Below are 16672 nucleotides of genomic sequence, written 5' to 3'. Positions count from 1 at the left end.
TTCCTTAATTCTTACATTCCAGGAGTCAGTGAGACAATCTATGCTTCCCCTCCCTGACCCTTTTTGTGTTTCTCGGTGTTGATATCTCACATGCTTGGTCCTTCTCTTTGAACTTTTTAGTGCTTCCGGGTCATCACCCTGATGTCTCTGTGGCAATGCCTTCCTCCAGCTCCCACCTCTAAATCATCTTGGCTTCCCATTGCCTGGCCTTTTCTAAAAGAACCCCAATTTTCATTGCCTTTAAAACAGCCAGATTTGAGTCAATTTCATATTGGTGGCCGAACTGTTTAAACACAAATTCTCTAGCTATTTACAGGGCTCAGAGCTGAGGAGGAAGAAACTCAAGTCCCCAGATAATGACTAATCACAATTCATTCTCACCAGCAAGAGCCATGAAATTCTAAGGAGCTGGAATTTGGGATGGCTTCAAGCGGCCAGTACAATTGAAGCGTCTGGCAGACAGGCAAGGAAGCCTACCTTCTGCCCTCCCCACAGTGCCATCAGTGGAATCACTTTCTTGGCCCCTCACTTAATATGAATCATATTCACCTGGGGCAACCAATGCCTGACAAGGTTGTAGTGCAGAAGGCACCTCTTTGAAGTGAAAACCAGGAGATCTTTTATCACTTCCCCAGCCCTGCAGGCTCAGTCACATGTCAAATAGATAATGAATAAATGCATCACCAATGTACTCTATGCATTTATTTTTGACAAGTGAGTTGGTGACAGTGCCCCCTTGCATGCTAATAAAATATACAGGAGCCACACTTGTAAAGTCTTTGAAATACAAGGCTTCATGCGAGTACTCCACTATTAAATCTATGCTGGAAAAATAGGGTAACCAGACTGCTGGGACTCTTGAAAAATGATTACGTTTGAAGATTAGTGCCATTCTCCTGTACACAGGCTATGGTTTCAGATAGCACTACGGCTTTGATAAAGTGGCTCCCAGCTCATAGGAACTTGATAATTAATGTCCTCTGTGTTGCATAGAGATCAGGCATCAAAAACTTGGTGGTGCTGAGAAGCCAACAGAACAGGATTCTTCTGGTATCTGGACCACTGAGGGCTGGTTGTCAAGGAGTTATCTTCTCTTGGTCCCACCTAGTCCACGCGCGGGAGAGGAAGGCTTCACATTGTCTTTACTTGGGCCCCTGAGATTCTAGGCTTTAGACAATCTGAAGCTGTTAGACACATCAGCCAGGCTTCTCTCTGACCAAGAACAACCCAAGGGGCTCCTTAGACCAGCCTCACCTGTCTGGATCACCATTCTCCTCCAGCTTCAAAAGTCCATCCTTCCTGCAAATCTCATCAAGACTCACAGCTCTTAAAGATAACCCTCTCCTTCCTGCAGCACTTCTGTGCTTGAAGGGGAAGGGGCTGGCACACATCTCCTCTGTGTGGCCTCCTCCTCCTGGCCACACGGCCTTTCTCCTGGCCCCTTTCCTTACACTGTTGACACGACAAGGGATCTGAAAAAGGAATAAGTCCAGGTTAGAGCCTCAAATGGCACAGATCAAAACCCACTCTTTCTACAAAAATTAGCCAGGCGTGGTGGCGGGCACCTGTAATCTCAGCTACTTGGGAGGCTGAGGCAGGAGAATCGCTTGAACCTGGGAGGTGGAGGTTACAGTGAGTCGAGATCACGCCATTGTACTCCAGCTTGGGCAACAGAACAATACTCCGTCTCAAAAAAAAAAAAAAAAAAAAAAACTCTTTCATTCCTAACCCTACCTATGTGGACACATAGTTTCCAGCTCTCCCTCAGAAGTCCTCCCGACTGTACCTGCTTGTCCCTGGACAGCGACCTCTGGCCTGGCCACCAAGGCTGCAGCTTGGAGCTCTGTCAGGCCCCGTGCACAGCCATTTCTGACTCTCCCCTTTCCTAGATGACTGTGTGTACATGTGTGCGTGCGCGAGCGTGGGCATGTGCGTGCATGCACACGCTTGTGTGTGTGTGTGTGTGTGTGTGTCCATGTCTCTGGTGCCACTCCCTCCTCATCACTAACTCCTCTTCTAACCCGTCCACCAGCCCCCGATGAGCAGTCCATATGGAACGTCACGGTGCTCCCCAACAGTAAATGGGCCAACATCACCTGGAAGCACAATTTCGGGCCCGGAACTGACTTTGTGGTTGAGTACATCGACAGTAAGCATTGCTGTGCGGGGTGGTGGTGGCGGCAGCGGCGTCGGCAGCAGCGGCGGGTAGTGGTAGATGCCATTAAAGAGATCCTGTGAACTCCCCCAGGCTCAGAGAGGCCTTTTAGCCTGGCTTAATTATGGCTTAATGAAATCGATATGCACTCAGGCGGCAGTGAGGTGGGAGGAACAGGCTCAAGGAGAAGGAAGGGGGCTTCTCAAGCCATTAGTGGAAGTCTAGGATTGCGTGTCTGTGCAGGACCTGTGTAAAGGGGCCCTTCATTCATTTCCTGCCCGAGATGAGGGTTCTGAATAGCCCCCAAATGAGCCAAATCTGTCCTCTGCATTGATCTCCTTAAGTCAGGCTCCACTAGACTGGGTGAGCCGGTTCACAGACTTGGGCTATAACCCTGCTTTGCTCCCAGAGGAATGGCAGCGGCCCCCAGTCAGAGCCACAGACCAGAGCCATCTGTCCCAGCTGGTGGCTTGAGCTGAGTTGCTCACCCTTTACTGGAGCTTGGGACCAAGGGTACAGATTCGTTGGACTGCAGAGTGTGGCCCCTGAGTGAAGGACCCTGTTCCTACAGGGTCAAACCCACCATCCTGACGTCTTTAGTGTGTGCTCTAAGCAATTAAGCCAACTAACCCGGCCAGCAAATCCACCTGGGATAGCCTACCCAAAGACCCTCTCAGGAGAGAGCAAAGCTGACTTAGTTCTCTCTGGTTGGAGGAGGAGTTCACATCCACAGCACCTGGACTCCATAGTGTGGTCCATACTTTTTCAGGCTCCTACTACCCCTATTCACCCTACAGCCTACATGCACCCACACACGCTTTTCCTGATGTGGGAATTCACTACATGGTGAGAAATGAGAGGTGAAACTAGGAATGAGAGCCAAGAGGCAGAGTCCCAGCTCATCTCCAGTTTTCATGAGGGATACTAACTGGCTTTCTGGCCCTCACCAGCCAGATCCAAGTGAAAAGTTAATCGCTTCCAGGGCAACAGAGCATCTGCTGACAAGCTGAGAGTTTAAGGAAGTAGGTTATAATATGTCTAGTGTGAAGACTGTGGTGAGGAAAGAGAACTTCAGAAGAGGGAACGGTGTCCCCAGCTGAAGGGTCGTTTAAAAGCGTTAGTATTGCATGGACACGCATAGGGAAGCTGCCTGGAAACCTCCTGGTCTGTATGGTGGACTGGACCCGCGGTTCCCCGGTCCCTTCCCCCACACTTTCTACCTTTGACAGGTGACCAGGACCTAAGCACTGGCTCTCCAGCTCCTGGTGCCTGGCTCTAGGCTGATTGAGGTTTCTGTTCCCCAGGCAACCATACGAAAAAAACTGTCCCAGTTAAGGCCCAGGCTCAGCCTATACAGCTGACAGACCTCTATCCCGGGATGACATACACGTTGCGGGTTTATTCCCGGGACAACGAGGGCATCAGCAGTACCGTCATCACCTTTATGACCAGTACAGGTGAGAGGGGACCTGGCCTGGCCATCCCCTGCGAGCATGGGGCATTTCATTCTCATCCTCAGCTTTCTGCTTGCCTCTCTCCTCGGAAAGAAGACTCATCCCCACCCCATTTCCCACCTTGCATGGCGTGTCTCAGCTCTTATTATGCATCAGCTGAAGGCTCCCAGGAAGCCTAGAGGAGCGCAGTTTGCATGCGTAGTGGAGAGGAAACAGTGATTGTGGCCCTGTGGGGGTCAGAAGGAAACAAAGGATGTTTAATGACAACAGAGAACACTTAGCCCCCTGCTCTGCCTGGTGTGTGTGCACATTTGGTCACTGTCTGTGGGTCTGGGGGCTGCAGGAAAGTAGTGCAGCCTGGCCTGTGTGCACAGGGGCTGGCTCCCTTCATGCAGGATCAGGGGATAGGGCCATCGCAGGGCCTTGATCTAGAAATCGCTCCAGGAGATCAGTGCATTTGTTACTCCCTTGCCACCATCATCTACTGTTAAAAATTTCAAAGTAAGTGACACAACTTGTTTGGGGCTTTGTTTTTGTCCCAAGTTTGTCTTGGCCTAAAAGTAGGTGACTTTTTGTCATGCAGGGAGAGGGGAAGAAACTCTCCAGAATTGGAATGGTTCTGGCTCTATAGTGGCTTCAGCTGTGGATGAAGAAACATATTCTTTGTGCCAAATGAACAGGCCAACTGGGGCTCAGCAAAGGGTACAAGGTTCAGCAATCTCTGTGCTGGTAGAGGTAGCTGGCAGTCCAGATACTTACAGGGCACTTGCTGGTCTGAGTGTGTGTAGCTTTAAACTCAGCCTAGCAGGCTGCCAAGTGGCCTGTATGCTAAGCCCTGGGGCTAAGGGTAAGGGTGGGGAAAGAGATTAAGAGAGAAAAGGATCAGTACCTTGCCTCCAGGGGGATATCCTAATCAGATGCAGGTCATTAGATACACAGGATAGCGGAGGGGAAAAAACACACAGTGATTTATATGAACTTCTGAATGTTGACTTAAATATTCATTACTCCTCCTGCACCTGGCCTGGCGAGGCTGATCCTGGTAGCTTGCATCTAGGGAGTCCCTGCCCATCTGTGTAAACGTCTCACCCCACCCCTTCTATCCTAGTCCCTCCTGGTCCAGCATCCTGTCTTCCTCCCTGTATCTCCGCCTGTCCTGCACATTTGCATGCCATCAAGGCTCAGAGGGTCTGAGAGTCGGGCTCCCTGATTGAGGCTAGCCAGGCTGACTCAGGCAGGATGTCTGAGTGGCCAGCCTGTCCTGTAACAAGGGGAGCCAGGCCAGGCAACTGGACAGTGGACCGAGCAGAGCAAGAGGCTGGACTCTGTCTAGCTCAGATGAGGTCCCAAGCTGTTGCTCACTGGTATGTGCATTTCATTTTGCTTCATTACATACTTGAGTCCAGCACAGCAGCAAAAAGCAAAGATGATATTTGAAAATAGAGTTCCATCCTAGGGAAGACTGCCAAAACCAGGGCAGCCTGCTTTCAGAGTTTGACTTCTCCAGGTGCTAAGCCCTGGGGCTGTGGGTGAGGGTTTAGGCCCTGCCCTCAGGGATGTCCTAACCTGATTTGGGGTATTAAGCACATGACAGAAAAATGATTGATACTGGGTATGCTTCTGAACCTAAATACTCATTTCTCTTTTCCTGCACTTGGTGGAAAGGCTCATCTTGATAGTTTGCTTTCCAGTGATGAAGCACTCAGCCCTGGCAAGTCTTCCCAGACTCCTCCCAGCGAGAGCTGGAGTGGGCAGGTTGATGAGCCCAGCTCTGAGTACATATTGTCCACTTCTCTCACAGGCTGGCTGGAAATTACTGTCTGCAAACCACATAGGGAAAGGAAATATTTTCACTTTCTGAAGTCTGTGAATGTGTGTCCATATTCTTCAAAAATACACATTCTCCTTCCTGTGGATGGACTCCAGAGCCAAGTCCATGCAATCCACAGATCTCTGTGTTTCATTAAAGCAAGAACTCGTGAGCATCTCTGGGCCCTGACCATGGTCATTTAGACAACCACAGGCAGTCACTTTAGTCTGCAGACTTGAACGCGCTATAGCAGTTCAGGAAGGAAATTGAAGGAAACCACTGGGAAGGCTGACAGCCTCTGTGACCCTCACCAGAAAAATCCCAATGGGAAGTTAATCACCTCCTTGAAGTGTCTGAAGCCAGAGACCTGAGGGGCTACAGACACATAACCCTGGACTCCAAGAGGCCCATCAGCCCTTCTGTGCTGGGGGCGGGATGGGGTAAGGCAGGAGGATGGCGGATGCTTAGAGTGGGCCAGCAGTCAGATAGCAGCCTGCCTGGGACCTCAGGAGAGCAGGGAGCAGGGCCTCAGGGGACCTGAATGCAGTCAGCTTCTGCTGTGTTTGGGAGAAGCATCTCTTTGGTGGGCCAGGATGGGGCAAGGGGTGGAGAGGTGTCAAATTGTGCTTAAGTGAGAACAGCCAAGCCAAATTGTATTTGGGGAAAATCCATCCCCGTTGTATTTGTTAATCTATCCCTATTTCTAGAACATAATTCTTCTGCAGACTTTGAGTGACTGGCCTTTCTTCCCTGGCCAAACCCAATTCCTCCCAGTTAGAATTAGGAGTCATGAGAGCTGTCTGCTTTGCAGGTGTATTGCCCGTTTCTGAGTGGGTGTTGCAGGGTGAGGTGTGGAAGGCACACAAAACACGTCTTCTAGTCCAGTGTAAGAGGCGTGGGGGCCGGACGAGAGGATGCTGTTCTGGCTCCTGTCAGTTACAGCTGAGAGTGGCAAGTTTAAACGCACCCTGGTCTTTGCACACTGATATTACTGGATCTGTTAGGAATCTTGAAACAAGTTTAACAGACCCATTGAGTATGGTGTTGACAGTCAAATATAATTGCTCCGGGGCCTTGCTAAAATGCCTTCCTCTCAGAGTCCAAGTCATGGAGTCCCATTGTAAGTGTGATCATTATGTCCTAAATTTCTTTTGGTCCTTGAGAAACTAAATCACTTTGATGGGATGTGGTTGAGCCCACCTTACCCCTGATCCCACTTGGTTTTGAACAGCCTTCTGTGTCCAAACTTCACAGGAAATTCCTTCACCTTTTCAGTAAGGACGGAAGGTAACATTTGAACTTCACCTGGTACATCAGGAATGAAAAGCCACATTTGCTTCCTAATTGCCCATGTGGCCCCTTTCCCCTGGAATGATGACTTTCTTTCCCAAGAGGAAGGAAGTCTTGTGGAGACAGCTGTCAGGCTGCATCAGAACAAGCACCCGGAAGATGGTGGTGCAACTAGGCCGTTGACTAGGTCGTTGCAGACACACAAACCAACCTCCTTGCAAAAGGTGGGTACAACTATCCAAACACATGTTGAAGTAATTCCTTCATCCCGGTGCCCAGTTCTAGCACATGGGCAAGCCAGTATCCATATGACCCCTAGCTGATACCAGGGGAAAAACCTAAATCGGTATGCCAGGTTAACTGTATTATAGTAAGATTAAATTCACCCATTAATCAATAAGTAGTCACTGACTACTTGTTATGTGACCAGCATTGTGCCAAGTACTACGAGGCTAAAAGAGATCCCCCGTTCTCAAGACTTCAATAGTATAATTGGAAACCAGGACCCAGGAAATAGAACAATTAAATGTTCCACTGCATGGAGCAGCTGGGGGTAAAATTGGAGTTCGGAGATGGTGTGAGTTGGAGCAAGGGGAGATTCAGGGAGGAGGGGTAGAGTGTGCAAGGGTGGCAGTGAGCTAGGAGGGCGACAGCCTGGGCTTTCTTGGGCAGGAGGGGCAGGATGCACGGAAAGGAGACTGGAGCTCCCAGAAGGCCAGGCTCAGGAGCTGAGCCCACACAGTGCGGAGTAAGGAAAGGTGGCACCATTGGAAGCCTCCTAGGAAGGTGGTAACAGGATGTCTCATTGTATCCACAGGAAGTGGCAGGCACAGGTGAGGGGACCCCTGGAATAGAATGGAACAGTGAGAGGAATATGGGAGGCGTTTTGGAAGAAGTGGCAGCTCTTAGAGATGGGCACAGTAGTGAGGCCTCTGGCAGCACAGGAGAGCTGGGAGAATCAAGGCAGGGGGGCAGGAAGATGCAGGTTGAATTTTAAGCACATGAATCCAAGGAGAGCTGTAGGAGGAGGCTCTGGGCTTACGGTTGTGGAGGTGGCTGGAGGGATGATGGGGGATGAATAAAGGGTCACTGGTGCTGATGAGCGTTAAGGAGGTGGAGGTCAGCTTGGGAGAGGCCCACTCAGTGGTAACAGCTGAAGCGCTAAGAATAGAGGGGCTTGAAGTCAGCTTGCTAGGGTACAGAGGAGTTGGCGGGAACTGGAGGGGGCGGAAGAGCATAGAGCATACCAATAAGAGGGCAGCATGTGAGCTGGAGCTAAAAAGTCTGGTAAGTTCCTCAAGGGTTTTTGTTTTAAGACACAGGAACACTTAGGACTTTGAGACCAGCCTACACAACATAGCAAGATCCTGTCATTACTAAAAATAAAAAAAAAAAATTAACTAGGCATGGTGACATGCACTTGTAGTCTCAGCTACTTGAGAGGCTGAGATAAGAGGATTACTTAAGCCCAGGAGATTGAGGTTGCAATGAGCTATGATAACACCACTGCACTCCAGCCTGGGCAACAGAGCGAGACTCTGTCTCGGAAAAAGAAGAGAAGAGGAGGGAAGGGGAAGGGAGAGTAGGGGAGGGGAGTGGGAGGGGAGTGGGGGGGGAGGAGAAGGGGAGAGGACTAGGGGGTAAAAGAAAAAAAAGAAGGAGGGAGGGAGGGAAGGAAGGAAGGATGGAAGGAAGGATTAAATAGATAATGATAGATCTATATATATATTAAATGGTTATAAATGCTATGAAATAGAGATAGCGGCTGGGTGGGAGTTGGGGAGAGGGGCTTTGTTTAAGCTGGGAAGGTTCAGGAAGACCTCTCTGAGGAGGTGCCAGTTGCCAAGGCAGCCATTAGAAGAAAAAGCAGCAGATGCAAAGGCCCTGCAGTAGGCATGAGAGCGGCCAGCGTGGCTGGAGCATAAAGCATGAGGATGGGGTGGTGGGAGGTAGGACTAGAGAGATGGCCAGGGCCTGCTCTGATGGAGCCTGACAGGTCGGGATAAGGAATGAAGAGTTTTCTTCAATAACAATGAGAAGCTTTGGAGGGTTAAAGCAAGGAAGTGATTCAGTCCTACGTGGTGGGTTGGAAAGATCACTCTGACACTGTGGCGGGGGCCTGCTGGGAGCAGGAGTGGAAGCGGGGATGGGACTTTTCTCTGCAGCCTACCTAGATCATGGAACTCACAAGCCTTCTTCTCACAGGCCTCACCTGCTTTTCAGCCCGGGGCTGCCCTGGGCAGCCAGAGTGCAGAGGACACTTGTTCATCAGTCTTCACCCCGTATTGAGAACCTTCTTGGTGCAATGCCCTTGACTGGGCACTGGGAAGGCTGTAAAAGCAGTTTCTGCCCCCAAGAGGAGCAAAGGGTGGGCTTGCACCCAGATAACTGCCCCACAAATGGCATGTGCTGAAGACCTGGGGGCGCAGGTGCTGTGGCCCTCATGCTTTTCCCTGTGCTCCTGGAAGGAGGCTCAGTGCTTTGGCGCCAGCTCCATGGTTCTTGGGGCTCCTGCTGTTGTGTGCCTCTCTCCCCAGGTGTCTCTGGGCTGGCTGGTTCCAGGGTTACTTTGAGTGTATTCAGTTCCTTTGATCCTTCCCTTCTGTCACAGTCTCATGTTCTGTGACAGGCTGCATTTCAGGAGGGGTCGCTTTTGTTCTCCAGCCGGTAGAAAAGAGAAGCGTGAGTTGGTACTGACCACCCCCCCTCCCAAACCCAAACCCAGCCATTGGGCCATCAAGGACACCCTCAGATGACTCCTTAGCACCTGTTCTTCGGGCCCTCCTGCAGGTCTTTTAAATCACAAAGGGATCTGCCCACTTTGAAAGAGGTCTCCACATATGCTGGGCATGGACAGAGAGGGACTCACTGTCACAGGAGTTGGAGGGGGCACATCGGCTTGTCACAGACCACCGGGGGGTCACCCTGTGTGGAGTAGCCTGGAAGTGGCATGGAGTGAGCAGAAGGCACAGCCCCAGCCCCACATCGCTGCTGGCCTGGCTAGGGGTACCCACACCAGGATTGCCTTTGCTGTCAGGAAGTGCAGGATCCACTAGAGAGACGTGAAAAGATAGGGCATCCTGGGCCTCCACTTGGTCCAGTCCCCACCCTCAGGAAGCCTGGATGGCTTCAGAGCCATGCTGGTGGGCAGGGATGCTGCTGTGTGCCTGTGCAGGCCTGCGAAGGTGTTCTCATAGCAGGTTTTTGCAACGTGGCCACAGCCTGCACTCCCTGATGGGTAGCTTGCCGGCTCCCATTTCTCCACCCTGGACTCATCCATGGGGAATCGTACTTCCATGGCCAGTCTGTGGCCGTCCCTCAGTCCCCTTTAGGCTGTGACCAGCCCTCTGGTTTCCAAGGATGCCGTGCTTCGTCCCTATGACACTTTCCCCTTCCTAAAGGACCTGTTCAGCCTTCTGCTTCTTATTTGCTCCTCGTACCTCTTTCCTTTGCCTCTTTTCTGATCTTTTGACCTTGGCTCTTTAATCATTTTCTTTTTGTCCTTTAGCAGGGTAGTTTGGGCCAGGGGGCTGCTAGGTGGTAGTGTTAGGCTCCAGGAGAAACATCCACATGAAATAGCTGAAGTTCTTCCCTCCATCTCCCTCCTCACCGTCTCCCCCATGAAATCATTCACGGGTTTGCTTCCGGCCCTCCCCGCCAGCTTACACCAACAACCAAGCGGACATCGCCACCCAGGGCTGGTTCATTGGGCTTATGTGCGCCATCGCCCTCCTGGTGCTGATCCTGCTCATTGTCTGTTTCATCAAGAGGAGTCGCGGCGGCAAGTACCCAGGTGAGACGTGCGACGTGCGAGAGGCGTGGGCTTCAGGGTGGGGCACGTACACCTTCCCGTGAGTCTCCAGGTCTCCAGCCAGATCCAGGGAATGTGTTCTCTCGGTGAAGCCAGCCCTTGCCCAGCTTGGAAATACAATCCTCTTGCCTGTGCATCTTCGGACTGCCAGCAAGCACTTGAGTTAATTAAGGTCGCCTGAGTTGGGCGGATGGCACAGTCCAGGCAGCCTCAGAGAGGGGATGGAAGGAACCCTGGCTCCTATTAAGAATGACCTTTCCTCGCCTTGACTCACCACCCATCTGCTCTATAAATTGGCTTTTTTTCAGCTTGAATCTCATTAGGATCCTGTGTCCCAGGGAAGGAGAAAGGAAGAGACTCATTTTCCCTAACTGTGTCCCAGAGAATGGGGAGAGGAAGGGCCTGGGCAGAAGCAGCACCCACATGAGACAGTTCCAGAGGTGGGCGCTCAGCAGGATGACGGTGTAACCGCCGATACCACTAGCAAGGGTCAGAAGCGAGGAGCAGGGAGAGGCTGAAGATGGGTGGCACTGGTAGGGACCCCCGTGGCCCTAAAGCACTTTGAGCTTCCCTAAAATCCCAAGGATACCTCAAGATCCTTCAGCCCCTTGCCAGGCACAATGACTCACACCTGTAATCCCAGCACTTCGGGAGGCCACGGCGAGCAGATCACTTAAGGTCAGGAGTTTGAGACCAGCCCAACCAACATGACGAAACTCCATCTCTACTAAATATACAAAAATTAGCTGGGTGTGGTGGCAGGTGTCTGAGGTCCCAGCTATTCAAGAGGCTGAGGTGGGAGGATTACCTGAGCCTGGAGAGGTCAAGGCTGCCATGAGCCATGATTGTGCCACTGCACTCCAGCCTGGGTGACAGAGTGAGACCCTGTCTCAAATAAATAAAATTTTTTAAAAGATCCTCCAGGCCGGGCGCAGTGGCTCACACCTGTAATCCCAGCACTTTGCGAGGCTGAGGCAGGCGGAGCACTTGAGGTCAGGAGTCGAGACCAGCCTGGCCAACATGGTGAAACCCCATCTCTACCAAAAATACAAAAAATTAGCTGGGTGTGGTGGCACGTGCCTATAATCCCAGCTACTCAGGAGGCTGAGGCAGGAGAATCACTTGAAGCTGGGAGGCAGAGGTTGCAGTGAGCCAAAATCGTGCCACTGCACTCCAGCCTGGGTGACAGAGCGAGACTCCATCTCAAAAAAGGAAAAAAAAAAAAAAAAAAAAAGATCCTGCAGCCCAGACATACCAAGGTCAAGGACAAGGACCTCTGGCATTCTTGTTTCTGGAAATATTGATTGTTTTTTACACAGGAGCAAGAGGGCCATCTGTCTGTGATGGGGTGGGTAGGGACAGGAGACAGGATAATGGATGACCCTGAAAGCAAAAATCTGGCTGGACTACAGAATGTAATTTCTCCCTGCTCCAGAAAGCCCCATCACCAAACACAACCCATGCTCCCCAAATGCTTCCTTCTCCCCATCTCTTAGGACAGGTCCTCCCCTAGGACCCCCCTAAAACTCAACACACAAGAAATAGAAGGGAGAGGAGACTCGATTCTTTTTCATTCCCCATGCCCAAGTACCCGCAGACTAGGACTCTGAAGAGCTGTGCCTTAAGTGAAGGGAGGGCAGGAAATGATCATCCCTTACTGGTGAGCGATGTTTTCTTTCACTCTGTTCTGCTGTGCTGGGCCTGTCTGGTTCTGTAACAGAGAAAGCCTGAGTTAGGGAAAAGGCTGCCTCCTCCGTCTGACAGTCAGACTTGGGTGGACTGAGTTCACGCCCGTTCCAGGTGGAAGTGGAATACTGGAAGAACCCAGCAGATCAGCTCTGAGCTGTCCTTTGCCCTTTCAGAAAGTATCTCATTCCAAACAGTTATTGGAAACTAACCTCTTGCCCTCCAGCTACAGAGTAAGCCCCTGGTCCCTTAAAAAGACGAGTGAACCAGGAGCTACAAGGCCTGGGCGCTAGCCTTCCCTCCAGTCTTCATTCAGTCACTAATTAGTTACGTGATATGCGCTTCACCTCTCAAGGGTTCAGTTTCCCTCATCTAAAATGGAGATGATTATCCACCTTGTATCTCAAAAAGGACACATAGGCCGGGCGCGGTGGCTCGCACCTGTAATCCCAGCACTTTGGGAGGCTGAATGGGTGGATCACCTGAAGTCGGGAGTTCAAGACCAGCCTGGCCAACATGATAAAACCTTGTCTCTACTAAAAATACAAAAATTAGCCAGGCATAGTGGCAGGCGCCTATAATCCCAGCTATTTGGGAGGCTGAGGCATGAGAATCGCCTGAACCCGGGAGGCAGAGGTTGCAGCGAGCCAAGATAGCACCACTGCAAAAAAAAAAAAGATACATAAAGAGGCTTTCACATAAGTGCCTGCTGTGCATCCGCCTCTGTGCTGTGCACCAGCGATACTGGAGGAAAAATGATCTCTCCTCAAGGGCACTGTAGCTGACACCGAAAGAATGAGCACAGAACAAGGCAGAGCCTCGGCTGAATGCTCACACATCACAGAGGAAGTGGAGGAAAGGGGGCATGCCAAGAAGGGGGTCACAGAGAAGAGCCACTTTCCATCCCATAGGTGTGTACGGTGTGTCTTCTCTGCTCAGGGCACTCTGCTAGGAACTGTGAAGAAGCACACAGACCCCCAGCCTTGAGGAAAGAATTAGCCCTCTGTGATAGGCATGAGAAACGTCCACAAATAGTTACACCACAGAGCAGAGTAAGAAAGGTGCAAACAGTGGAGTGTTTGCCTTTGGCAAAGGAAACGATCACATCTGTTTGGTCTTTTGGGGAGACTTCATGGAGATGTGGTGGGGGGGAGCTTGGTAGGAGGAGATTTCAGTTGTCAGTAGGGATGTAAAGAGACCCCTGGGGCTGAGAAGGAGGTGGCAGAGTCAACTTGGCAACTGAGTACAGGAAGCAAAAACAAGGGAGGCGTGGATGGTGCCTTGTTAAAAAAGAGTGTCAGTGAGCCCAGGGTGGTGCCTTCTGGCCCTGCATTCAGCGGAGCCCTGGAGAGCAGGGGCATGTACTTAATCATCGTGTCTGTGTCTTTGCTTCTCCTTTTGACCAAGTACGAGAAAAGAAGGATGTTCCCCTTGGCCCTGAAGACCCCAAGGAAGAGGATGGCTCGTTTGACTATAGGTGCGTGATCTCCCTCCTCCTCTCTCAGGCAGGCTGTCCTCCCTGTCCCTGAGGCACCACCCTCACCTCAGAGCAGCTCCGCTTGGCTGAGAGGCCATGAGTAGCTGTCTTTGCCCATTGGGCTGTCACTCTGCCTCTCTGGCGGCGCTGTGGTGGAGAGTGCATGCTGCTGAGTTTACTCAGAGGCTTCTCATCCTGAGAGTGCCAGACAAGGCTGCTCCCCCAGGAGACACTGCCTGACACATGCGTGCATTAGTTTGACGAACAGCATTTCATTCATTCAACTGCACAACTCAAATGTATCAAGCTTGCTATTTATATCTTTCCACCTTTTCACTCTGAACATGAGCCCCAGGACCCTCATGCCATGAGATGAGCTCAGCTCTCAGGCTGATTCTCTGCCCACACTCCATTCCTAACCCTGAAGATAATGACCCTGGGAGGCTGTGATGTCTTAAAGCCTCAAGGAATGAAGGTGGGGTGATTCCAGGTCGTTTCTCCTTGAACTTGGCGATATCTTTGGGCTCTAGACCGGAATGGGCCTTGGAAAGGCATCTGGTCCAATGCCCTATGCCCCAGATGAGAGGACTGACGCCCAGACCAGGAAGCGAATTGTCTAAGACTCTTCCAAGGTCCCCACCCAGTGAGTTAGTGGCAAAGCTGGAAAGGCCGGGGCCCGCATTTCCAGCTGGTGCTGCTGTTCTATACTTCTATACCCGTGCTCCCATCCTACCTGGATGCATCTTTGTATCTGGGCTTAACAACATTGTTGTCAGTCTATGGAGATGGTGAGTATGTTCTGAGCTGAAGGATGATGCAGAGTGGGCTGTGCAGTGTCATTCTCAGACCAAGTGCTATGGGAGGGAATGTCTGATCAGAGCCCTCCCTCCTCACGCCACCCAGTTACTGCCTGGGCCCAGGTCCCCTTGTCCTCTGCTGCAGTCTCCTTTTCCTGTCGTGGGCCTCTGCCACTCTGCCCATCAGCCTGGCAAGCGTAATCAGATCAATGGGTGGTGGAGCCACTGCCCACACAGGAGCCTGTCTGCAGGCTTATGGGCCATGACTGTCCACCTCGTCCCGACATTCCCAGAAGCATCCTGAAAGGGCAGGCACGAGAGCCCCCTTCCCATCTTCCCTGGCAGGGCCCAGCTTCCCTGTGGGCTGAGACTTCCCTGGCTTTTTGTTCCAAAAGCCACGGGGCTTCTCCTCCCCCAGACTCTTGGTGCAGCCAGAGAGGAAGAGCTTGGACCTCCTCCAATACAGGGCTGGGCAGCCTGTACTGCGAGGAGTTGCTTCCTCATGCACCTCTCCTGCCCCAGACACCAAAGCTGTCAGGCAAAAACCCCTGCCTCCTCCCCACAGACACTGACGCTGGGTCTACACGCATAGGAGCGTGCCTCAGTCTGCACCCCTACATGCACACACCCCTCTGCTTTGGCTCCGGAGGGCCTGCAGCATCCGTCCTAGAGCCCTCCCTTGGATGAGTCTAAGAGCCCTAACCTGGGAAAAGGCTGAAATTAATACGTCAGAGAAAGAACTAAGTTTCTAGAGGGGATAGGCCTAAGGGTGAGGAGTGCTGTTCCTCTCACTCCAGTCTGTGGCTAAGTGGCCGACCACCTTTCCCATGGGGCACCCTCTGTTTTTCTCCCCTGTGTCCATCCACCTAGACCTTGAAGATGTCTTGGAAGCGAGGCCGACAGGTAGCCAGACCAGGGCCACCCCTAGTCATTCTGGTTTCTTTCAAGCTTCCCTCAGGAGAGGTCTGTTCGGTCTGTTCTTTTCAGACCTATATACCCTGTCCCCTCAACAGCCTGGCATGTTACAGATCTCTTCCCCCGCCCCTTCCGCTGGCTGGGCTGTCGCTGCCCAGTGGCTGCACTTAGCTTAGCTGTCTGGAACCAGAGGAGGAATTCCCACAAATCCCATAGCACAGTCCTCATGCCCCTGCACATGGGATGGAGGGCCCTGGGAAGGAGTGCATGCGAATAAGACCTGCAATTGGGGTGAGGAGCCTGGCAATTCCCCTCCTCCAGTTGGCAAACAGTGACTTCCGCTTCCTGCACAAACTCAGCGCAGCCCCAGGGAGCTGCCTCACTCACACCATCTCCCAATGCACGGCTGTCCCATGAATACAGTTAGGCTGTATTCATGGGGCAGCACTGCGGGGAGTGGGCTAATAGCTTTCCATCTTCTAACACAGCCCCGGCTCTGGCTCACTGCCCTCCCCTGACAGCTGTCTTTGCCCGACACTGCTATTAGAAGTGAGAACGCACTGCCCACTATAATGGCAACTCAGCTGGTTGTCTTCCCCACGTTCAGGAAGGACTGGGGGTGGGTAGGGAGCTGGGGGCAAGGCAGGGTGTGGTGTGCGTCTGCTCAGACCGCCTGGCACCGCTATGGTCCCACCGCTGAGACCCAGACTCCCACTGCTCATCCTGAGCTGCCTCCTGCCCAGGAACTGGGCTAACCTCTGAAGTGCAGCCAGCACCACCTGGTCCCCACTCTGAGCCTTTCCAGTCAAGGGAAGGGACATGGTGCCTGAACAGACGCTGGCTCAGAGAGCAGCCCTGCGCCTCCTCAGGAGCACAGCAGACATCCTGACTGGGTGGCTGTTCCCAGCAGCCCATGCAGCTTTACTCGGCAGCCTCCCAGCTCCCCCTGCACAAGGGGAGCTTAGGGCCAGGACCTGTGGGCCTCAGAAGGGGCTGGGCATGATCCTCAGAGCCTTGCTGTCTTCTCACGTTTGCTGGCATCACCCGCTTACCTGTGTGCCCCCCCCCACCACCACCACCACCACTCTTGCGCACCTGTACGTGCTAGGCCCAAAGCAATAACATCTTTTTATAGATCAACAAGATAGCTCAGCGAAACACACCAAGACAGACAAGCAGAGAGGTGGGGGAGAGGTTTGTTCCTTTAAAAGCCTTGTTTTTTGTCAAGGCAAGAGTGTTTCCCTGCAGAGTCACAGGTCCTGGGAGATCAAAGCTGG

The 16672-nt window shown here is 52.1% G+C and overlaps 2 protein-coding genes across 13 annotated transcripts in view; one reads left to right on the top strand and one right to left on the bottom strand.

Moving 5' to 3' along the window:
- The window catches only part of RBBP5 (RB binding protein 5, histone lysine methyltransferase complex subunit), a 216952-nt gene that overhangs the window by 86479 nt on the left and 113801 nt on the right, over positions 1 to 16672 (bottom strand). The gene's annotated exons all lie outside the window — the stretch shown is intronic.
- The window catches only part of NFASC (neurofascin), a 195875-nt gene that overhangs the window by 172270 nt on the left and 6933 nt on the right, over positions 1 to 16672 (top strand). For 10 of the 12 annotated variants that reach the window (XM_055235353.1, XM_055235348.1, XM_055235347.1 and 7 more), the window contains 2 exons: positions 10371 to 10502; positions 13614 to 13683. In XM_055235353.1, the coding sequence (XP_055091328.1) occupies positions 10371 to 10502; positions 13614 to 13683 (202 nt within the window). Of the gene's footprint in view, positions 1 to 2032; positions 2150 to 3459; positions 3613 to 10370; positions 10503 to 13613; positions 13684 to 16672 lie in introns of all 12 variants that reach the window. The other 2 variants (XM_055235344.1, XM_055235343.1) reach the window with 1 other exon arrangement.

The sequence above is a fragment of the Symphalangus syndactylus genome, chromosome 19 (assembly GCF_028878055.3).
Source record: "Symphalangus syndactylus isolate Jambi chromosome 19, NHGRI_mSymSyn1-v2.1_pri, whole genome shotgun sequence".
In the NCBI taxonomy this organism is placed as follows: Eukaryota; Metazoa; Chordata; class Mammalia; order Primates; family Hylobatidae; genus Symphalangus; species Symphalangus syndactylus.
The sequence above is the reverse complement of the archived record's forward strand: the minus strand, read 5'-3'. Positions and strand labels throughout refer to the sequence as shown.